The 24,436-nt window shown below is 32.6% G+C and overlaps 2 protein-coding genes across 2 annotated transcripts; one reads left to right on the top strand and one right to left on the bottom strand.

Annotated features, from left to right (window-relative positions):
* Window positions 1–2,715: 2,715 nt before the first annotated feature.
* Window positions 2,716–15,901, top strand: LOC128221627 (uncharacterized). The gene is made up of 9 exons (XM_052930232.1): window positions 2,716–2,850; window positions 5,100–5,297; window positions 5,883–5,986; window positions 7,512–7,647; window positions 8,523–8,669; window positions 9,559–9,756; window positions 10,246–10,362; window positions 14,728–14,818; window positions 15,394–15,901. Exons 1-9 carry the CDS (start codon window positions 2,790–2,792, stop codon window positions 15,899–15,901), a joined length of 1,560 nt encoding a protein of 519 aa, XP_052786192.1. The 5' UTR covers window positions 2,716–2,789.
* Window positions 15,902–21,877: 5,976 nt separating this feature from the next.
* On the bottom strand, window positions 21,878–23,836 carry LOC128221626 (perlucin-like protein). Its single transcript, XM_052930231.1, has 3 exons — window positions 23,777–23,836; window positions 22,628–22,721; window positions 21,878–22,077 (listed from the first exon to the last, which is right to left on the bottom strand). The coding sequence occupies exons 1-3, from the start codon at window positions 23,834–23,836 to the stop codon at window positions 21,878–21,880; spliced, it is 354 nt and encodes a 117-aa protein (XP_052786191.1).
* Window positions 23,837–24,436: the final 600 nt, after the last annotated feature.

Genomic DNA, 24,436 nt, shown 5'->3' with positions numbered 1-24,436 from the left:
AAATAACTCCATAATATCAGAAATGTTTCCAAAAATTGACGTTCATCCATTCAAACGTAATGATGTATAATGCTAGAAATTATTCAACAGAACACCTAATAACATTTTCACATGCTTCTAGCTAGCATCGTTACTGTTTGAAACATACGGTATTAACTAATTAATGAATTATGATTTATAAATATAATTTACTTAATCAACTTCTCCCACTTAATACTCTTTACTTCACCGTTCAACAACAGCAAATATTTGTTTCAGCACTTTATCGAAAAAATAATATAAGTGCATTTGAGCGTAGTGATGAGTAGTTCATAATATGCTGTTATTAACTTGTTGTGATGAATTGTCTTATTTCAAAAATGCGTTTTTTTCATTAATTATTTATTTTAACATGATTATAAATTTTTAGGTTATCATATGACCAGTGATAAAGTTACTGTAAACGTCTCAACAATCATGAAAACATTTTAAAAAATACTTAAGAATCCTTATGAGTACAGACCTAGCTATTTAATCTTGGAGTGACACAGGATAGCGCTCCTTGCTCAAAATAACGGCGCCTAACGGGAAAACAATTATTCACATTTTATTTGCAAACCATTCACGAGCTAAGGGTTTACATTGCGGACAGTGCTCAGTGGCCACACATTCTCTGAACCATGCATACAACATGTTACTAACATATTTCTTTGGCTAAAGCTTGAGCCATTAACAAGTTATATAGCTATGCCTCTCTAGTTATTTCATATTCCAATATTTCGACGTATCAAAGCGACCAAAATCCGGCAAAATGAAATATTTCTGACTTGTTGATGACGCCAAACAGAAAATAGGAAAATAGACTGTACAGTACATTAGTTTTTTCAGATGCATAAAGATATCGACTGGATCATAGTTGAGTCAAAGAAATGGCTGGTTACTTTTTATAGTTTGCTAGTAACTTCAAAATATGTATTTTAAATGGATATTACACATCTTAATTTACTTTCACTTTCTATTTGGTTTTAATATCAATCAGTGACATATATTGATTTTGTTATAAACAACATTTCAGCGAAGTTAAATAAGCAATAATAAATACTGCAGAAAAGAGAAAATTAATTGCTTATACGACAAAGTAATAGTTTACATTTGGTCTTTCAAAGTCGACGGTTTTGCTCGACATGTTACTGAAAATATCAAGCAGCGCAACTCTTGCCTTACTATACGTTTTGTCAGAAGTCGTTGTTGTTCGCTGTTTATCGTTGTATGAAAACATATCAGTCATACACATTCCTATTGTGCTAGGTTATCTGATGTATTCAATTTAAAGCGTAAGTTATACTTCACATGATAGCCGTGTTTGTTTGTTTAAGAATGATTCATCCAGAAGGGAAATTTTCTATTTGCTTCAGATTCACTACTGGTAGGCTCACAAATTGAGGTTTATATTTCGTTCATATAAAGTTATCCATGGCTATACAACATACGCACTGTATACGTCCATTATGCGAGCACCATTAGATATGAACTCGTCTGTATAGTTTATTTCAAATCAGAGTGTACCAGCAAATTGATCAGATAAGGAATAGCAACTTATTTTATGAGACAAAATGGGAAGTCATTTCTGATATCATTAGTAGATTAAGTTTGAATTGTAGTGGCTCATCTCGCCAGTGTGAATTTGTCACCAGGAGGAATGCATGCAGTAACAATTATTTGCCGAAGCTTAGCATCAGTATCCGATCGATGAGTAATTACGTACCCGATTCTTTTAATAGTCTTGCTCATTCTTTATCGTTTCAAGTTGATGAGGCGTATTATTGTATTTGTGTAATTGTTGATACTTGTTTGAACAGGTGTGAGGTGTAAACTCATTTAAATCTCGAGTGAAATCGGTTTCCGGCTATACCAAAATAAAATACAAATACATTTACCGCTCTTTTGGCTATTGGGTTATTTTGTGTTGTTCTATCTAATTAAGACATCACTGCAAAACAATAAACTACGTCATACGGTCAATATATAATTACGAGACTGGTAATTACATAGCAAAGTTTCGACCAAAATACGTAAATAAACAGAATGTATTATGTAACGCTAAATTAAAAAAGAGTTAAAAAATGGTTTCCTCGCTTTCAAAACTTTTTATAAACAGTAATTTTATAGCATCTGAACTTGAGAATGGAATAAATATTTCGAAATTATAAGAAAACAAAACAATGTCAACTTTTGAAAACAGTTGATAGCAAGAACGTATAAACGCATGATTTTAACAATAATTTTAATTAAAATTCTGACAAACTAATTGTATTATTTTAACTTATCAAACTCATAATATCTGTATTGATATGTTTTGCCTTTAACGAGGATGTTATTTTTCCTTCTCTGATTGTACAATGAACAGTAATTTGAATGTCATTGCAGGAAATAAATAGCGTAAAAATATTTAAATATGCATTTTGTTGCATTAATGGAGGAGTATTTCTTCTCATTTATCAGTGGTTTAGTAATTCAAACTCCATTTAGTTTCATGTACGTTTGACAAAATATTCAAATCTGAAACATTCCCTTCAATGAGGGTCAAAGTTTCATGTTCATACCATTGTATATATGCATACAAGCATACACAAAGGCTAGCATTAAAATTGTTACCGAAGATAACATAAGGACGTATATTTAGAGATCAGGTAAGGCATACGGAAGTTTAAATAGGCCAGGGATATTTGATATTATCTAAAGTCGCTATAACAGGTTTTCAACATCCTGAATGCATTTATAGTTGAAACGAAGAATGATTGAAACACAAAATGAATCAAATTAATTGTGTGATTGTAACCATTCTATATTGTTTCGGAGTAACTGTGAAAGGTACTGTCCGATTTCATTATAACAACCGTTTAACTGGATTATCCGTACGTTTATATAGACATACATGTTAAGCATAGGCTTCCAAATAAGCTTGAATAATTGGAAAAAAAATATTCGTAAAAAAGGAAGTTAATCAGATGTATGCCGGCACTAAAAAAAACTCGCGGCTATATATAATATACAACGATAAAAATATATAGATAATTATTGTTTGTTTCAGTAAACGATCGAAATATATCTACCGAGTGAGCACTAAATGTCATATTTCACGGGTGGCCAAACATTTTTTTTATTTTCTCAATTAAATAACCACTCGTGGTTAATCTACTTTTGGTGTTCACAATGGGAAGTATATTTTAAATGACAATATTACACATGCTGCAATAAATAGTATTTAGGAAGTGTTTTGTTGCAAATGTTTTTTAACTAACAAAAGAACAGCATTGAACAAACCATGTATTAAAATATACACAAAAGGCTATGTCGATTTTACAAAGATTAAGGAAGGATTTATTTCTGCCTCCACCACCATAGTTGTTCAAATTATACATATGCGAGTGACATATAATTTCAATAAGTTTGAGTGCGTACGAACTGTCATGTAGCTTATTTGTTTTAGGAGAATAAATTCATTAATTTCGAATCAAAATCATCATAATCATCATTATCACCATCATCATTATCATCATCATCATCATCATCATCATCATCATCATCATCATCATCATGAACCTACCCTAACCGGAAACAGTATATCAAATAACGTCACAATCACGCTGGAAAAGATCAAGCACTTCAAACCACGTTTATACGTAAAATTGAATCACTAATGACAACAATACATTTAAAAAATAAGGTAATATCACTTTCTAAAATGACATATTGCAAACAATAACAAGATAAACATCGGAAAATTATTGCATGTGCCGAAAGGCAGTTCATTAAAGGAACGGAAGTTGAGGTGAAAATACCTATGTTTTAAATTTATAGTACAAATAATCTAGACAGGTTGTGGTCATAGATTGGGAGGACGAGTTTGATTCTTATCTTCAAGTAAGTTTTATATGTAAGGCTTACAATATACAGCAATAGTTCGGAAGGCAGTTAATTGATAGGATACGAAAAACATTACTTATACAGGTTCGTGTAATTGTGGGCTACTTTAATGAACTACAATATTAAGCTATGTACACTGTACATGCCAAGAATGACATGATAGCACGAGAAGTGTAATATATGCAAGAATTAACGATATTAATTTGAAAAACTACACAAACAAGGTCAGTAGCCAGAGTTTAAACATAAACACCGTTTAATGACACAGGGTTAACGCTAAAGACATACAATACAAAAAAAACCCAAACAAGAAACATGGAACAACAGTACATCGCTCCACAAACTACAGAGTGCACATATACTATACAATAAACCATGTATAATGTGTCAAGTTATTAGTTCACAACAACACAACAAAACATCATTGAGAGGATACCAAAAACACACCTTGTAAGGGTATTATGTACTGCATCATCGAGGCACGTGTAAAGTGTACAGGTTTATAACTACAGATGATGCAATAACACTAGGAATGTGATATACTGCATTATCCAGGCATGTGTACAGTGTACAGTGTACAGGTTTAGAACGGCATTTGTGATAGCACGATAAATGTAATATATGCGAGTATTACCGAGCCTACATGTAAACGTTCGCAACCACCCTTATAATTCTGAATGTAAAGATTAATTTGAAGTTGTTCCGTGCTCTGATGAGGCTGATATTGCTTTATTTCAGTATTAATTGATATCTGTCGAGACAAGTGTGAGGTTATGGCCATGTTAACTAGTTGAAGCCCCAAGTAGACTCGGGTGCATGTGCACTCGTGTTTCACTGACCGTTCCAAGGCGGTAATCCAATTATTTAACTAGTTTGATGAGTGTATGGTCTGTTTGTGGTTTCGTTTCGTTGTCATATGGGATCCTTGCCTTGTGCCCTTTAAAAGGGTTTACTTTTTGTACACTGGCTTGTCCCAGTAGTTTTCATTGTATGCACAATGTTTGGTTATATCTCTCACAGATCATGTTAAGCTATGGTTGAAATTTATCTTATATGATATACTGTTTTCTTATATATGTTGATCGATAGGGCAATAGTGTGTTATGACACGTTATTTTTTAATAAATGTTCTAAAATAAATAACAAATATCTCAATTCTATACAATTTCAGCATTTGTTTTTTTAATTTTCAGGTCTGGGAGTTTTCGTTTCACACAATGAAACGAAATGGGACGAGTCTACATGTAATTTGGCGAAACCAGATATAATTTGCAGTGGTGATGGTTCTTGCGTTATTGAAAATGGTTTAGAATTTCTTAACAATATTAAAGTTCCAGACAATGGTATATGGATCGGATTTACCAAGGCATGGATAAGTTATGCTTATGTTGGTAAGTAAATAAATTTAAATGTATAAATAAGTATGTATTAAGTAGAACAATAAAATTGAAGTGCTGTGGGTTATATATTTTGCGTTGAAGTATTTTCAAATTATTTTTCTTAAACATTTCGCAATAAAAACAAATAATAATAATTAATTCCATAATTGAAATTAACATTTAAGATAATTCAACCACAATGATTTTAAATATATACCAGGTGCTGCAAAATCAACAGCAATTATCTTTAAAGTATAGTACTGAAAAGTCTTAATAAAGTAGGTCCAAACTGTCTAAGGAGTAGGGCCGAAGTATTAAGGGACCGAAATGTCCGATGTGTTAATAAGAGCCGTATTGTCGTGCGTCCCGAATGGCGATGTACTTTTTATTTACCAATAACAAGTTTGTTGGTGTATCAAAATATTTTAATTATTTTGATTTCAGTATATGAAACCCGGCCGGTTTTATTCTCGTTTTACTAAAATTAGGACAAGGAAGCTCTATATTTAAAGCTTTCATGAAATGTACTGTTTTCCACGGGTGTTTGTGATGTTTCTTTATCTAACATTTCATAAAGCAAACATTTTTGTTTTGAAGGATGTAACCAAGTGAATGTTGGAGTCGAATATTCTGTTTCAACTCTTGGGGAATGTAGACGTACAACAGGTTGCCAAACGTTCGGAATCAGAAATTCAACAGAGGTGAGTAATACACTGACAACTTAGCATAGCACAACGTTCTAAATAGATATATATCGGATAGGATGTATCCAATAATTAAGATGTAACACAGTTATACTCATACAATATTCACTTCGTAAACATTTATCCTTTCAACAAATGCATTACCTAACATTAACTAACATATTCCCATTGTGTACGAGGCCTCTAGCCATTGCCATAAATGACGCGGCATAGTGAATTTGAAGTATGATACGTAAAACACTATGCTTAATAGTGAAAATTAAACATGCAAACATTTATACAAATATAGTATTTTCATAGTACACGACTATTGTTTTAATGAATGAAAGTCTTTAAAAAAAGTGACAACATATGTCGAGGAATTTATTTCACTTCATAAAAACCTTCACTTGCATATTGTTTAACACTTGTAAAAATGTTTTGACTAAACAAAACTACTCATCTACCATTCGGATTGTTTGTTACTTTCAGTTCATGTATTGATAAACTGCATACATATAGCACAATCTGATATTTGCATGGCTACACACAGAGTGTAATTTAGAGTCTTGCACCAGAATGCAAAGACAATATAACATACAGTGATAATTGCTGCAGCCTAACGCAACAAGGCCCAGTGAACAAGCCAAACAAGCACCAAACAATTCAAACAAGACTGTTAGAAAACAAACATAACAACGCTTTCAAAACGGTGCAGGACTAGAATTTCATTTTTTGTAGAAGCTTTCTTTCTTGAAATGAATAATTGTTTCAATTATATCCATCTGTTTAAAAAAACTATTTTATATTTAGAAGATGAGTTTCACTTTCATATGTCGATGGTATGGCAATTTAAGGTCAGACTATCTCAATAATTACAATAGTATTTGAAAACATTTCCACAATGTTTTGTTGCCTGATATGGTAAAAATACATGTTCAGTATGTTGATAAATGGCGGTAAATAGCGAGATACTTTTGTTAGCTAAATACAAGTGAATTCAATTTTAATTTAGTCGAACATCTTACAATTAAGCTGACGTTGAATGGAACCCGAATAACTCTTAAATTTCGGATCTTCGATAAGACAATGAAACTACAGGATTCAGCCCATTAGTAAAACAATCAAATATATGCCCCGTGTTTCTCTTTTAATATATTTTTTTTCTTCATTTCGTTAAGAAATCTCTTATTATTTTTTTTTCCACTTTCAAATTGATAACAAATAAAGTAGTAACTGATTTAATGTAATCCAAACACTAGGTGTCGGTAAGAACTCTGACCGACTTTTTTCACAATCTGTTGCTTATTGTCTATGAAAAGTATTGCCCAACCATCCAAAACATCCATAGAACCAACTAAGACAAACGATTAGTGGATACACTGTGTAATAATGTAATGCTAAAAGAAACTACACGAGAGACCTACAACATTTAAGATAACAAAAATATACCTTAAATACTTTTAAAAAGTTTTCTTATAAAGATAAATATTTAGATTACCATGTTGGTATTTTTTTGGAAATTTATAAGGAACTATTTCAGGGATTAAGATGTAAGTGTGCCAGTAATAGCCAGGTTTTTTCGGGAACATGTAGAAGAAAATGCGAAGAAGCGGATCAATATCCTTGTGGTGACACTACCGACACAACAATGTTCTCAATTTATACGGTGGAAAATGGTACTAGTAACGTTTGTTAATTATTCTTAGGCTAAAGTGAAAGTTACAAAGAAACTTCTCTTTTTTATAAATGTTTCCAATGCGTATGTCAACATTGCAGAATATGTTTGGGAAATGCTAATGTCCGAACGACAAAGTGTATCGTTTTGCCGATTCAAGGGATACCCAGAAGATTTTAAAGATTTATCAGTGACATATAACATGATATTTCGTTTCACATTGAATGCACATGATCGTGTACAACCGTTTATCTAAGGAAGATTTGAGTATACGTTTGAAATTTACGCAAACAGTTATCTGATCTTGATTTCACTGTCTTCCACAAAAAAATGTGTGTATACCAAGTGATAAATTACGTCATATATGCTACATCGGAAGGCAACATTTTGCTTAAAATGAAGAGTTAAACAGAATTAACTCTGATTTTACTACACCATTTTAGATGAAATTAAAGGGAAGTATTTGTCGCTTAAGGAGCCCTGTCATCGTTTTATTAACGGAGTTTGATAAGGTTATTAGTTTCATCAAACCCTTCGACAAACCTGTGTCCAAAACAAGATTTTGTCATTGCTCCGTTTTGGCATCCTTTACGGCCGTTTTGGGCAAAGTTTTGTCGAAGTGTTTATGCAACTAAACTCAAACTCTTGTAAAATAACGACGGTGGGGCTTCATAAATGGCGTCAAGTGTGCTATGTTTCATTTAAAATGGTGATGAAATAGTGAAGTTTACTTTTTTAAAGTTTTCATTCGAAGCAATATGTTGCTCGCCGACGTAGCATTTATGACGCAATTTATAACGTGGTATACACACACTGACAAAGTGAGAAATACATTGGCGTACAAAATGTGCCTGATACATCAACTGTTATCTTCAGTTCCTCCTAACAACCATTCACAGGACAATGAAGCAAACTGTCTAGTGTTTTATTATGCATATGGCGGACAGGGACATGATTTTTATTGGAAGTCATGCAATTTATTCTCCACTCCAACGCTATTATGCAGCGGCACAAACTTTTCAGGTAGCTAGTTTTACTTTTTAAACAATGCAAAATTGATAGATATATATTACAGGCTCTCGGAAAAGCTTTTTAGATATTGGTACCTAATCTGATTAGATTTATAAATCTGTATTTTTGAATACTCAATGCGGATACGAAAGTAGCACATTTTATTTTTTTCGATTTTCGGTGCACGAGAAACTCGCAATTTGACCCCACAACAATGTGTCAACTCTACGGCTAAAAGCCAACAAAACTAATTTTATAGCGCTGTTGGGCTTCTTTTGTGTGTGTTTGCATGTCTTGTTTTCGCCCACAAACACTGTCAACATGAGCTGAAGAAATTCGCTACTGTGTTTTTTGCCTTAAAGATTGAATAGTTCACTAAATCTTATCGCTCAACAACTAAAGCAGCATTCAAGATTAACAAAAATTACACCAAGAACACTTTATTTACAATAACGTATTTTGCTAACAAAATTTAGCCGTATTAAGAATGTATAGCATTGTAATGGAATATATGTTATATAAAAGAGCCTTATGGAGGTCGTATACATGTCGTTTCATGCAGTTAATGCAATTTTCCGGGACTAGGTAGCGGGTGTGAGTTTGTGTATTTATTTCTTACAATAATATAAAAATACTGTCTAAAATGTTAAGTTAATTATTATTCAAATGTTTCTACGGCGAACACATCTAATCCCCGACAAAACTTTTAAAGCCTGTATGTTTCAGAAGCACGGGGGAGGAGACGCGCTAAGAGTTCAGTCATTCGATCGTCAAATTTTGTAACCGTCCATATGTGCGATATTACTGTTACCTTTCTACAATTTGACAGAGAAGTCCAAATCAAACATTTATAAGTCTTACATGTACATAATTCTTATTCAGATGCACTTTTATGTTATAGATCAAAACCAAATGGCGCAACGATATCATGATAGTAATCAAAGATGGGCTTTGGCTGTTGACCACTGCTTTGTTAGAGAACGATTCCCAGTGACGATACGAAGTATTAAAAATGCGAAGTTCACAATTCAGAACACAAATGACTACTGGACAGGCATAATTAAAAAAGAATCAATTATATCTTCGAACTACAAAGCAGGTATGAACATTTAACTAACTACCAATGTTATCTTTATCGTATATCGACATGCTGTTTATATGAATATGCTTTTTGTTGCTAAATATTGTTTTAATATTTATGCACAAAGCTACAGAAACATGCTCAGTAGCAAAAGGTTTAAACAAAAACCCGGTTTAGTGGCAATGGGCAAACGCCAAAGACATAGAACACAAAATTACAAACAAGAAACATAGAACATCACATTACGCTAAGCTTTACCTCCCCTATTTTAGTGCATAATTTTAGGACTATTGAAAATTAAATTCAAGTTGGACAAAAATCAATTCAAACAGTTCTTGTTCGGTTTATGTTGGTCTTAATAATATTTCTAACATTGCATTAAAAGAATGGAGACATAATATCTGGTACATTTAAATATTTTTATAAGAGGTATTTGTTCAAAATTGAGAAATTTCATGATAGTTTAAATCATCTTTCGGGTTGCAATTCATGATAATTACCTTACAGATTATAGCATCAATCCACCTGTGACGTATGCATATGTAGAGCAGATAAACCAGACCTTCAAAGTCAGATTTTCTAATAAAGTTGAATCGAAAAAAAGTTTGTGTGCAGGAGGTAAAGGTAAGTTAAGCATGAATAACATCTGCAAATACGAAACATTGGGTTGTTGGGGCTAAGCTTTCGTAAACGAGTTTAAATTCCCAGTGTGTTCTATATTTTCACCGACCGTTTAACGTACTTTATCCCACTATTTACAAATGCCGATAGTTTGACAGTTGTATAAAATCTGTTTTCTTGAAGCGTTGTTATCTTGTGTTGTGTCGGCCATACTTTTTGCCTTTAACTGTTCTTTTCCTACCAGTTCCAATTGTTATGCTATAAAAATAAATGTTTTGCTAACTTCGAAATTGCAGAGAGTATAATTAAATGTTGCAATAAATATACTGTCGTAAATGCAATACATATTTATACATATATAAGGCTAAATTTACAAGCAAAAACAAATATGTATAAATATTATCTCGTAGATATGTACTGTCACTGTAAACAATGTTTACAAAGATACCAACCATATAGATTTCATCGGATATACCATATCAAGTTCATGTCTTGTTTATATTGTTCAGTACAAATTCATAATCCTGTCGTTTCGTATGCGTAAAAACAGGTATTTATGTGAATTGTGTCCTTGAACAGTTGACTACAACTGTTAACACAGAAGGGAGCCAATTCTTCAAATTTTTGTTAAAGCAAACAGCTTGATTTATTCTCGGGATTTGATTCAATATAGTCACACAATTTACATATCATGTCAATACCATAGTTCACCTTTATTCTTCGGACCAATTGCTTTTTAGAGCTCATTAAAATACGGTAAGATATGAATTCTAGAGTTCTAAGTAGACATTTGAGCATAGACTCAACCAACGTCGACAATACCGTCAGCGCCTATTTACGGACAGTGACTGTTGGTTAAATACAAAACCAGTTCATTGCCATTTCAAATATTGGGTCAGCATGTGGTAATATATGTATTTATTTTGTTTAATATAACTACTTGACGCCAAGGTGTCCCATTCCGTTGAATTGCATCCATTCCATTATTAAGATACCTTAAGGATACGCTCATGTGAAATGACAGTAAAATGTGTATTAAAAACAAATTATTATCCTATTAAACAACATTTTACATAATATTTTCGTACGTTCGACACTATATGTTGTCATTGAAAGTTTATTGATTGTGTAAAAGTATGCTCGAATTTTGATAGACCAGACACTTGATATTTCAACATTCGGTTGGCAATACAAAAATATGCACTTAAAGGGGCTCGCTAATATCTTTTATAAAATGCACGTCTTTAAATGACGAAATAAAGTGAGGCTAATCATTTGGAGTGATAAAACTAAGATACTGACGGCTTGAAATAAATGTTGATATGCTCAAATGTTGTCTTTGACGCCAACGATTTTGGATAGCGTTATTAATGCTTTTCAACAAAAGGTAAAGTTATCTATACTTTTCAGTATGAGTTATTGTAGCTTTGTGGTGTTCTTGTCAGTTTTCTATTGTTTCCTTGACTGTACAGCCGTGGGTTTGGTCCCAATAAAAAAGAACATCTTTTATACTTTAAGTGTATTTTAAGGTATGCACTTTCGGTATCTGGAAGTTAAACAGTTAATTTAAAAATACATTAAGTGTTTTCAGATGCATTGCCAGTAAAAATGGTGCCAAAACATAAACGAGTCCCTTTAAGGTCACTATTTTAAATAATACATATTTAATTTATTTGACACTTTGTCGAGGATTGATCATTGGTAGACGTTGTCTTTGAACGTTCAATACTGGTACATACCAGAAACACTATCAAATACATTGTCAATACACAACCTTTTTCATTTAACAAAACTGTTGAATAGCAACAAACACTAGAAACTACAGGACCAATCCCGGAAGCCTGACCGAGTGTAGTCCATTTTTATGTGGTTCAACAATACGTATGTGAAAATTACAGAAACAAGCTCAATATGTAAGCAGGCAAGACTTGTCTAGCTTACTGACATACACACTTGAAAGGTTGAATACAAATGTGTATAATAGGTGTGTGTCAGATTTTTTTTAAATCATATGCGTGATTTCGAAAAATAGTATAATAAGACTTAGCAGATTAATAGGAATCAATGTCATTTCTAAAGCAAAACATGCATGTCAGAATTTTTAGTACCGGATATTTTTAAACCAAATATCTACACGATCGATTTCATTCCAATCATCACAATAACGCATACTTAAATATTATCCTGTACGAATCAGAGCATGAAATCAATATTGTAGCGTAATTGGACATATAATGAGGCGTTGTCCTTTGTTATATGTTTATGACGTCATTTCCTGTTTCAACACATGAGGTACCTAACGGCTTAAAAAGTTAGATTCAAAATTAAAGGAAAATAAATGTGACATTTCGCTCTTAAGATTAAAATGCAAACAGATCTCCTTTAATCAAATAAATACGTAACATAAAAACAAAATGAGGAATAACTGTATGATTTGCTAGGACATTACCAATTTAGAAAACAAGACATAGATCAAAGGTGTTTAAAAGTAGTTAAACATTCTCTGACCAAGAGAGATAGATAAATACTTATGTGAAAAAACTATAGAAACAAGCTCAGTAGCCAAAAGTTTAAACATAAATCCCGTTTAATGACACAGGGTAAACGTCAAATACAGAACACAAAAAATCATGCTATATTAAATGCGTGAAATAATCGTAATATGTAACAGGAAAGAAGGTTCTGCATGCAACCTTATTATAATTATAAAATTATTTTGTAGTAATGGAACAATGTAAGATACATATTTAACATATGGATAAGAGGCATAACGATTCAGGCCATGCTTGTACTCAGCATGTGAGTCAAACTTAATACAGTTTGTATTTTGTTTGCTAAAATCAAACTCAATAACGACGCTAGAGACACAGCCAACGTATTCGGAACCAAACACAACGCCAATCAAAAGTACAAAGGTTAAATTAGAAACTTGCATTTACTATATGTTGTTTGGTTCCACTGCATATAATGTATCTGATCTCGCCATACATAATATACATATACCTTTCATGTACGTATATATCAAGTTTATGTTTTGTTTGGATAATAGTCAGATCGCACATCGGAAACACCTACGATAACGACACCGACTGACTATGATTCAAATCCATATTAAACTAGAGTACGGTTGTACGTTAATATCCCAGAGTATTTTAAAAAATGATATGTTCAATAAACAAAACGCACGTTTCTCGTTTAAATATGTTTTATTTTCAATTTAAATGGGTTTTTTTGCGTATCGAAAAGAAGTCATGCACCAGTCAATTGTAACCACGCAATCCCCCAGGTCCAGGGAATAGAGGGGACTTTGATTTTCGGTCCAGTCAAGCCCGGGTAAAATCCACGCCGTGCGGGGACGAACTGCTGGTAAAATCCCCGCTAAAAGCCCCGCATCCCAGGGACCCTAGGTAAGGCCCATTCACCGCTATTTTGGGCTCGAAGACATATCCACACCAGGCACTGCGAGCACACATGGAAGGTAATAACACGGCCCATTTTCCCGGCTTTTCCCGGTATGCCCCCGGACGTGGTGGGGGGGGGGGCAGTGGTTTAAATTGACTGGTGCATAATCCGAACATTTAATTATCATGTTAATACCGATGTGGGTTGCATTGGCTTATTAAGCATCAAAGCGTCGTATTTTCAGTTGTTGTATTTTTGCTACAATGTATGAGCTTTTTTGTAAAGTATTTGAAAAAGTTGATGTAGTCGAAGCAAAGTATAACATCGGAAATAACATTGACAAGCAATATTTGCAATACAGATGTTATCCGGGTGTGGTTAATGGCATAAATGTCATATTTTATTTATACAACACATATCAGAAAATATATTTCGTACGTAGTAGTGAATATAGTTTTTTACCCTGATATACCACTCCAAGTCCAACATCCCGTGTAACGTCCACTATTTTATTGACAACAATCGGTAGTGTCAAAACATCGGTTATACCTCCAACATTGAATTTAACTACAATGACAGTATCGTATCCTGTACTGGAAGGCAAAGACCAAGATATATATAAAATGTTCAACCACATTATTTTGAACTCATATTATTTTAAAACAACATATCATTCTTAAACAAACCATTTGAAACGAGAAATCATCAATCCAGGCAGCAAGAAAGCTGGAGGGAATTATTTGAAACTATGCATCAAATCGAATAATACTATTTTACATTCCGAATAGATATTACTATGTATTGAGCAAGTTTTTGACTTAATTAGAACAAAAAAGTAACACAAATAAGCAATAAGCAAAAAAGTCATGTTGCATGCATTTCTTTTATAAACATTAAAAATTGAGTGTGAACGATTTGTTGTAAATACGTGTACCAATATAAACACCCTAATTCTTTACTTTACAGGATCAACAGTAGGTCTCGCCGCTGGTCTGTCCATTTCTGTTGCATTGCTTTTCGTTGCCATGATTATTGTGCTGCTGTTCCTGAGAAAGAGGTCAGTTGATTTGTATTTGTTTTTTAAAAAAATAAATATCCAAATGCATTAATACTCGAGAACTTAAAACGGTATTTAAAAAACAACAACTAATGTTAGAAGGTTAAAATTTCTATACAAGACAAATAAAAGTTCAAGTGACATGTTCTTACCGTGTTGCTTATAAGCTAAATAAAGTATACAATTTCCACATATATTGTAATTTTATAAATTATGCACTAAAAAGTCGAAGAAACGTTCAGTTTTTATTAGTTATGGCACGGTTGTTGTGGAATGAAAAAAATCTAAACAATGACGCAATGCTATTGAATGTTGAACTTGATTTCATAGTTCAAAGTGTATATGTCGAATGACTATGATATAGAGAAATGAATTTTGCTCGTTTGCTTAAAAACGAGATATTTTTGTAAATATACTTCATTTCGTTGCACGTGGCGGCGCTGTTGTCGTAAACTTTTGTCATAATAGTTGAAGTCGTCAGATTTAATGCAAAGGTCAATAAAATCGTATATATTAATGTTCCTGACTAATATGTTAACCCCTTAGATAAATGCGCCGTATGTTTGACTTCGCAGGGGACTTCTACCAAAGTTATGCAAACATAATGATGACAAAAACAGTAATACTGCAGACACTGCGACAGAAGTATCATTCGTATCAACATCGATATGTGAATCTACTACAAACACAATGCAGGACTTAACAGCCTCAAATCATTCTTACTTTGTGCTTGAGAAAACATTTGAAATAACAAACAAAGACGAGACCGATCATTATGCAGAACCAGATATATCCGATGCTGACCATCATGATTCGACGAAAACGTTGCAGAAAAATACTGATAACAACTACGACACAATCAATAGCGAAAAACCATCCGCTATGCCTGGATTGACTAAGCTCAATAACACTTACAACAAAGTAACTTTACATCAAACTGATGAGTACGATCATGTTCATCTTAATGGAAGGCAGACCAAGGACGACAGACATACTGAAAATGAATACGATCTATCGAGTAACGTTATCGATGGCAGACGAGATAAAGGTTATGATGATAACAGTGACACCTATAACCGTTGAAAACGCAAGATTCGAAGAGCTCTGGCATAGGTGAAGTTTATGGAATGCCAAATACAGACGGTGACAGTGGTTATGATACTTCCGTAGCACAAAAATATATAAAGAATACAGCTACAAAAGATCAGCAGCCTGAATATGCCGTGATTAAAAAGAAATGGTAGAATTATGTTCCAGTTAAAGGAAAGTAATGTATACGATCTAAGAATTTTACATTCAATTGATAAATTCCATATCTGATGGAAATAATATATGTTGCATGCATTAATTGTCATCATAACCGAGCCACATGTTTATTTTAAGGAGAGGACAGACCCAAATAGATATATTTTAAATTCCATTACTGTTAATGTACCAGGTATATCACTAACTGTTTGGAAATAAACTTAATAAACCGCGTTCACCAGTCAGTTAAACAAAGCATGATTGTAATGCCATTTTGAATAAAAAATATCACTAATATTACATCTCAACTTCGACTTCGGGTTACCAGTTTCAAATATTTAAAGAGTTTGTTTTTTCACCGATCTATTCTTTCGAGCGTTATTTAAAGCTATGACTGTTGTGAAACCAAACAATACAAACTGACCATGTATGGTTGGTTTGAGTTGTAATGTTGTCATAAAGGAATACGCTTAATTGCTGAAGGCGGCATTCCAAGCGAAATAATTATCTCATCCCAGCGAATAAGTAACCATTTATAAGGAATCTTGTCTAAATTGAATGCAGACACTCTATATGATTTCAATAGAAGGAAACACAATTGCAAAATTGGATTGCATGGTTAAGCATGAACTATGGCAATGCGATACAATATTGTCCGCAAATGTACTTAGCATTTTAAAGGTTCTGAAACATTAAATGCTACGACAAAACCAAAAAAATTACTGAAGTTGTTTTGAGTATATTGTGTATGTTTTATGTGAAAATATCTGTCATCGTTTTGTAAATTAACAAATAACAACCTTGTTGTAAACAATTGATTTGTTGCCAAATTGATTTGTTGCCAAAATAATACCTGAAAGTAATAACCAAATTTAGTGTCTAAATAATAGTTATATGACATGAAATAAAATCTTAATGATTAAGAATGGGTGGAGTGAGCGTAAAAGTGTAGAAGGATCGTATCATAATCATTAGCAAATATTCGATTTTTTAGCCACACATGTTAATTTTGATATTCGATGTGTAGAAGATATATACCATGCATGATTTAGAATGTATGAATCAAAACGAGTAAGAATAATTGTTAATTAATGGAGAGAAAAAGAACTAATGTAATTAGTGGTTTGTATTTGTATGTTGTATTATTGTTCGAAGGCAATTTCTTACAAAAGAAACTTAAACTTAAAAAATGAATCATGAAACATATCAAATGTCAACAACATGAACACATATTACAAAGCATAATTGATATTTTCGCAGACACTTTCAAGCATATATGTAAATCGCCTCTGGGCGGTCACATCACCGCCATTTGTCTGATTGTGTATATTCAGCAGCGCGCACGTTTCACATTCATGACGCATAAAGGAGCATAGACCCGTTATGTCATGTTTTGGAGATTGTTTTGCAGAAATGGTAACATTGATATATTGTATATGATTATACAACCATGTGTTATTCTTAAGTGGTGTAATATATATATTCATTTTATGTATCAATGCATTGGTAAAATGACAACCAGCAAAGTGTGAATTTAAAATTGTTGAATTTCAACACAGATCATCATCCTTATTGCTCTGATTGTTTCACATCATTATTTGGCTTTCCTTTTTTGATATTGATTATTTTAATCAATTCATTATAGTTTTATTTCAAAATGCATATTTCAATACCAACGGTCAGGAGAAAATTACAATAGTGAGAATGTAACCCACATTATATTGAGCTTGGCCAATCTTGTTTTACATCGATGTAATACTTATAGTGATCCATTAGATAACCAGTTTAAAATCATCGAAGATATCCCCTATTTCTTAAAACTACAAAAAACTGCAATTACATTTTTGTTAGAGACAATAACGTATTCAAGTTTATTCTTTATGTCTTTGTATATTCCATTTTTAACATTTGCAAAATGCACGAAGGAATCAAAGGCCTTATGGTAATCACCGTATATGATCTACAATCTACCATTTTGACCAAATCTTAGCATAAGGAATAAGTTTACAGATTATCAACACGAGAATATCCTGCAATAGTTTGCGACTCATCTATTTTAATTAGAATAAAATTTGACATTGTCTGTGAATTACCTATAGAATAAAATATTCACTCACACATGTGTTTTAACAACATTCTGTACATGCTAAAGACATTTTATATGGACAAAGTTAATCACTATCCATCTACTTTGATATCAACTGCTCATTATCTTTTCTTTTTACAACTATTCATACATTTACAATCGATCTCCATGTATATATGCATAAGACACAGTATGTCAAAGAGCAATGGCCATTTTTTACTCATATCATTGTGTATATTTGGTGAACTGTTTATTACGCAATAAAATATGTTCTATATTGTCCTACAGTGTTGCATTGTTCGAATCATTTAGTAAGTGGTAATATTATAATGCTTGAATATGTTTATGAAAAACATGTTTTTATTCAAAAAATAAGCCACGTTAAACCGCTGAGTGATTTTAAGCAGCATGGTTATGTATTGGTTTAATTTTCAGACTACCTGAAGATTTGCACATGTAATTTAATAAACGTAAGTTAACCTAGGATTCCGCAAAAACAAATTACGTTGGACCCCTTGGATTTTACTTACAAATGCCTTGAAATACGACAAACAAAATAATCTTTAAATAACAATTATATTTATTTAAGATGGTATTCATACTATAAGAACACTGTGCCAATACCATCAATGCTGTTAGCCTTTCTGGATTTGAATTGGCCTACATTTCTTTATTTAAAAAGGCGCATTAATTATTTAAATTTCATGTTAGCTTATCGAGCGACAGACTCTTGATAATCTTTCAAAGGTGTTGACTTGAAATATTCAATAAATGCATGGGCTAAATTGAGCACACCGGGTTAGCCCTGTTCTGGGTAAATTATTGTATACCAAATTTTTGGGCTTCCATTATTTTGTTTTAATACCTGATACCTACATTTTTTGCACTCAGTTTCTTTTTCTTCATACATTCTTTAGTAGGCACCGTATACATATATACATATGAAAGTCTTTCTTGTTTTTCCAATATCTATAAACTCGTCATAAATTTTGATTAAATCTTAAATTGAACGACCTAATGAATCGATCACATTATATTTTTTTGTCTCACTCATCTGCGTAGCGTTCATGCAATTTAAAAATATCTAATGAGTTTATATTACAAACGCGGTCTTCGTGTGTATTAGTATTGTAGGCAATTAATAATTGTAAGAGGAGTACCTTTAAACATTAACCGTTTAACGGTATCGATCGTAATTTTTGAGTGAATTACAAAACTCATTGAAAATACAACTTATTTGATTAATACACACATCTCGAATAACTACCGGCAGATAAACACCTGAGCATACTTAAAGTATAGTTTGGCTATGGAAATAGTACCTCGGTTTTGTCAGGCGTGCTACTAAAGTTGATTCGATTCAACAATGGTGTATTTTAAAGCTCGAAGTTATCAAATATGTTATTAATAGATTTCATAAATATGCTTAATTAATTAAGCAACGACAATAAGTTTTTAAATAAAAAATATTATTTTATTTTATCTTACACATTGGAATTGGATACGGTTACACAAAACTAAAACAATCAAGCTATTAGTAGTATAATTCTTAGCATTTGTAAGAACATTGTAAGTGAATCTAGGGTTTATAAAATAATGACGCGGTTCCTGAAAAACTAAACATTATTTGTTTTTATTAAAGTATGTTTTCATATCTCGGATTATAAATATGTACAAAAAACACTAAACCTAGACACATGCCTTCTGAAGCGCGCGATAAACTGACATCGTAAATGATTGCATTTTATTTACACATTTGCCTTTTTACTACATTCCTTCACATATATTTGTGTACCATCCATGCACATTAATACATACAAAAGCATGCATCTACTATAATATACACATGTGTATACCGTTGATCTCTAATTTGTATTCCACTAGCTATGTTCGTGTCGTCACCTGAGTGCAAGAACTCAATATCTGCTTCTATTTATATATGCAGTTATTGAGTTTTCCCACCAGCTATGTTCATGTATGAGTTCGCCAATTTCGCTTTCCTGACGTGAACAACACCTTGTACATACAGATCCCTCTCCGAACGAGAAGCGGCTTCCAACTTCGAAGAAAAATATAAATCTCATTTTAGACCGTATCTCCTTATCATATATAAAGGAATTTCGACAAACGCTTTTCTGTCTGAACACTTAATACGGATGCCTTCGTGGTCGATAGACATGTTAGCTTCCCCAACTATTCCGCATAATGTTATTAAAGGAGTATCGAGAACTTCACAGACTATGTCTCTAGCTGAAATGAATAAATCAAAATTCAGTTTAAAATATTTCTTCTGTTCTAATAATTGAGCGGGCACTTAAAGGTAAATATATAACTTTTCAGGCAATGCAGTATTTATGATTTAAACACGTTTGGGTCTTTACATTAATACAAACACATATTTGTACACTTGTAGGAATAATCAGATTAAATTATTAGTTTGTTGCCTGAAAAGAATGTTGATCATTATAGCATAACTAGTAAATATATAAAGCATTTTTATTCAGTGTTCATTCAAAATCAAAAATCATTACTTTGTGACAAAAACTAAGTTCTTATTTTTTTGTACGTGTCACCCTTGAAATCCAGGGTTAAGCACAAACATACTAAACTAATATTGTTTGCGTGGTCTATATTCCCTCGATCGTGTATTCAATATATACTTATTTACATTTTCAATAATTGTTGTATCTTTATATACAAGCGAGTAGTATGCACTTTGGCCAGACGTTAGATATTGACTAGAAACAGAATCCTTTTGCAATACGGTTTTGATTTAGTATCAATAATGTCAACTTTGGAAGGTTCCCGAATATAACAATCTAGTTCTTGCCCGATGTCGTAGACACTATCCGTTTTTTTGAGCCATAAATGTTGTTCGCTCTTGTCAAGAATAGTGTGGTCTTTGAGGATGCGGTCATGCATTTTCACACAGATGGTACAGAAACATTTTTCAAAGTGTTCACAGTAGCTCACTGTATCCGAGTTCATTCCATTTTCCCGGCAACTTGTACACGGGAAATCATAAATTATTCACTATCCATCGTGATGTACAAGTACATAGTCACGGTTTTATTAATTTCATTGCATTCGATACTTTTCAGTGTATGTTTATAGTTTTAAAGGCAGAGCTAAAGATACCATTTGGCAAGTAGATCGATGACACGAATATTCAAAATATTCAGTAACAATCTCGATTGTTAAACATTTTGATTTACAAACACTGGATTGAAAGACTGAGCAATTATGTTTTACCATTTTCCATTGATGTTTATTGATCGTTACTTCCAAAGCATTAAATAACCAATTAACCATTTCAATGAACCCTATGAATGCACTCAATACTATACAAATACGACTCAATCATTTAATAAGGCGTTCACGTCATAAATTACTACAAGCCAATGTAGCTTTCAATGAATAAATAACTCAATTAGCCCTCTCGATGACCCTTTCAATTAATTTAATACATGTAAAATACACCTCGTTCATATAAAGTCGTTCGTATATAACATGAAAAAAAATAAAATATTCAGGAAACGAATTCTAGCGTCTATTTTTGCTAATACAATGCTTTACATTTCCTGCACAATTTGTAGTATGTTTTGCCACAAATTTCCATCTTAAACAATTGTATCCATAGCCCATTTATTTAATCACTATCTAATGCATCTAAATATCAAGAAATGCACGTTTAGTTTTACTCAGCATGTAAAAATTACACCACCCTCTCAGATTGCTTTGAACGAACTGGTACAAGGTTCGTCCACCCACATGTAGTCAAAACTAGCCCAGAAAGCGGCACAGTTGGCCGCCCGTCCGTTGTTTGGCTGAGATGTGCCCCAATGAGTGAATGACACATTTACTCCATCCAGATACGTCCAGGTTCTTTCTTCCGCCTCGTCTGTCATGCCGATCCAATGACTTGGACCTGTGGTTTGAAAATCAGGATTCATTAACCAGTGTTGAGGGTTTCATCCGACTAAATTGTGCCGTCTTCACATACGACATTGAATGGATTGAAGTGAATGTTTATGTTTTTATATCAGTAAACAATTGTCTATCAGAGATGTAACACGCAAAGTGAGGCTTCTGCTGTTTAGGTAAGAACAGACTTAAATTCCGCTTTCAACATTTATCAACATTCGGTTCGTCAAAGAATGTCTTTAAATATCTATTTTGTTTCGACTTCTTCGATATTCGAAACAATAAACAGCTAGTAGCCTTAAAACTGAAAAAGCTGAAACGGTGACATCGCTTATAGAAACTATGGGTGCCATTGAACGAGGTTTAAATCTAAACTATCTTCTACTGGACTTGTTCTGTAGTCTTTTTATATAAATACTACTTACCGGGTAGATATTGCCAAAAACAAGGTCCCCTTTTCGCAAAATTTCCCCCATTAAACCACCGTAGACTCATTTTACCGTGTACCGCCCTGTATGTATACATTCGCAAACTTAACAACAATCGATTCTTACTGTTCGGTTTCTGCATCAACTCAGTCTTCATAAATAGGTTTTCGTCCGTCGTGTTAATGTGGACTAGGGTAGCATCGAGACCTTCACAGTATTCCTGTGACAAATAAATGCATTATTAGTAACTCGAAAGAAACAAAAATAAACCCTTTTTGTACACCTAACCAAAGTTCTAACGCATCCATTTTTATGTCGTTTTTTTTGTATTTCTTTTCTTAAACATTATGTAAATTCACATATATTGTATAACATAATGATTTATTTCAGAATCTGTCGCACAATTTGTCGATTTTTCATTACTTGCATATTTAAATATTTCGTAATATATATGTATATATATATATATGTTGAGTATGGTCATCTAAAAGCGTAAAAAAAAATTCGCCGAGTTAGTTACTGATACTTTTATGTTTGTTGTAAATGTGTCTTAAACGACGTTCACCAGCTAAAAAAAAACACCGGACAGAAAACTTTTTCGGGAGTCGACATTAAAAGAACACCGCGCAAAAAAACAGTTATTCGGACCTTGAGATCTAAAGAAAACAAAATCATGAATATACTTGTTTTCTGTCCTTTCAATGTGAACTGGGGAAGCGCTGCTAAATGAATAAATTAAGAATGAACAAATCCACCGTCGTTTCAGGAGCGCTAAATAACCGTTACAATTGAATCAGTTTCTAGTGTCTAGACATTCGGATCTCCTCGGCCATTTTTATCAAAAACAACCTCGGATGTATTGACAGTTTACAATGTCAGAAATCGTGTCTTTTTAAGTCCGCTGTAAGTAGATCGCGTAGTGATTTAATTAAGCGGTTAAAATTAATGACTTTTCCTTTGGGAATCTTTATAATGTTTGCAATAAAACTCTTTACTGGCAATTAATTTAACAAAACAAACTAAAACACTACATTTAACTCATAATATAATTTCAAAATTTTATGAACTTCTTTTACTAATGTACTGGCAAACATCCGAGGTTGTTTTCGAGAAAAATGGCCGAGGAGTTCTAAATGGTGTCTAGAACGACCAAACAACATCTTGTCTTCTGACGAGGGAAGAATCAACATGTTTAATTGATCTCTACAAGATTGAACATGATTGTTATCAAAATAATTTAGCAAAATACTATCAACAAGGTTTATATAATAATACCAGTGCGCTGTAGAATGTCATATCAGTGTCTCCAAACAGGTAGCAGGAGTCCTCAAACATCGTCCATCCAGGCTTACAACGCTTTACATCTGTCAACTCTGAAACAAGGATTATATGTAAGCCGCTATGTTTGTATGATCAGCGTCAAATTAATATTTTCCTAACAAAGCGTTTCGAAACAAAATCAACAAACACTAGCAACGCTCTGATATTTTGTATATATAGTTATATATATCAAATGAAGTAATAGACAGTGAAAAAGTAAGAATATTTAAATAAAGTTGAATTAATCGATAATCAGGTATTGTCAAAAATCGAACGATTGCCATTACTTATCATTACTCATTACTCATGTAGGAAAATCGATTACCACTTAATTCTTCAAATTGTTCAACATATATTTGATTTATTTACTGAAACATTTTACACAAATGATAATACAAAATGTAAAGATCTATTGATTTAATGTTTAATTTATGTTATCTGTTTCAACTATCATGTACAATCATTATGACAAAGGAAAAAAAAACGTCACATACTTATAGAGTTTCAAAAAAAGCTTAATATTTGAATTTCTCGGCATGGACCATGATGCGAAACGATCAAACTGACATTGCATATGATACTAACAAAATATAGATAACATTCGAGGAGTTTTCT

This window comes from Mya arenaria, chromosome 16 (genome assembly GCF_026914265.1).
Source record: "Mya arenaria isolate MELC-2E11 chromosome 16, ASM2691426v1".
NCBI classification, from domain to species: Eukaryota; Metazoa; Mollusca; class Bivalvia; order Myida; family Myidae; genus Mya; species Mya arenaria.
Note: the sequence above shows the minus strand (reverse complement) of the source record. Positions and strands in the feature narration are given on the sequence as shown.

Excerpts from the sequence above, each read along its gene's own strand:
- LOC128221627 (XM_052930232.1), top strand. The coding sequence starts at position 2,790 with ATGAATCAAATTAATTGTGTGATTGTAACCATTCTATATTGTTTCGGA. Across the intron at positions 5,987-7,511 it reads GAATCAGAAATTCAACAGAG|GGATTAAGATGTAAGTGTGC; the intron begins GTGAGTAATACA and ends GAACTATTTCAG. Across the intron at positions 8,670-9,558 it reads CAGCGGCACAAACTTTTCAG|ATCAAAACCAAATGGCGCAA; the intron begins GTAGCTAGTTTT and ends TTTATGTTATAG.
- LOC128221626 (XM_052930231.1), bottom strand. The coding sequence starts at position 23,836 with ATGTTTGAGGACTCCTGCTACCTGTTTGGAGACACTGATATGACATTC. Across the intron at positions 22,722-23,776 it reads TGACATTCTACAGCGCACTG|GAATACTGTGAAGGTCTCGA; the intron begins GTATTATTATAT and ends TATTTGTCACAG. Across the intron at positions 22,078-22,627 it reads GTTGATGCAGAAACCGAACA|GTCCAAGTCATTGGATCGGC; the intron begins GTAAGAATCGAT and ends TTCAAACCACAG.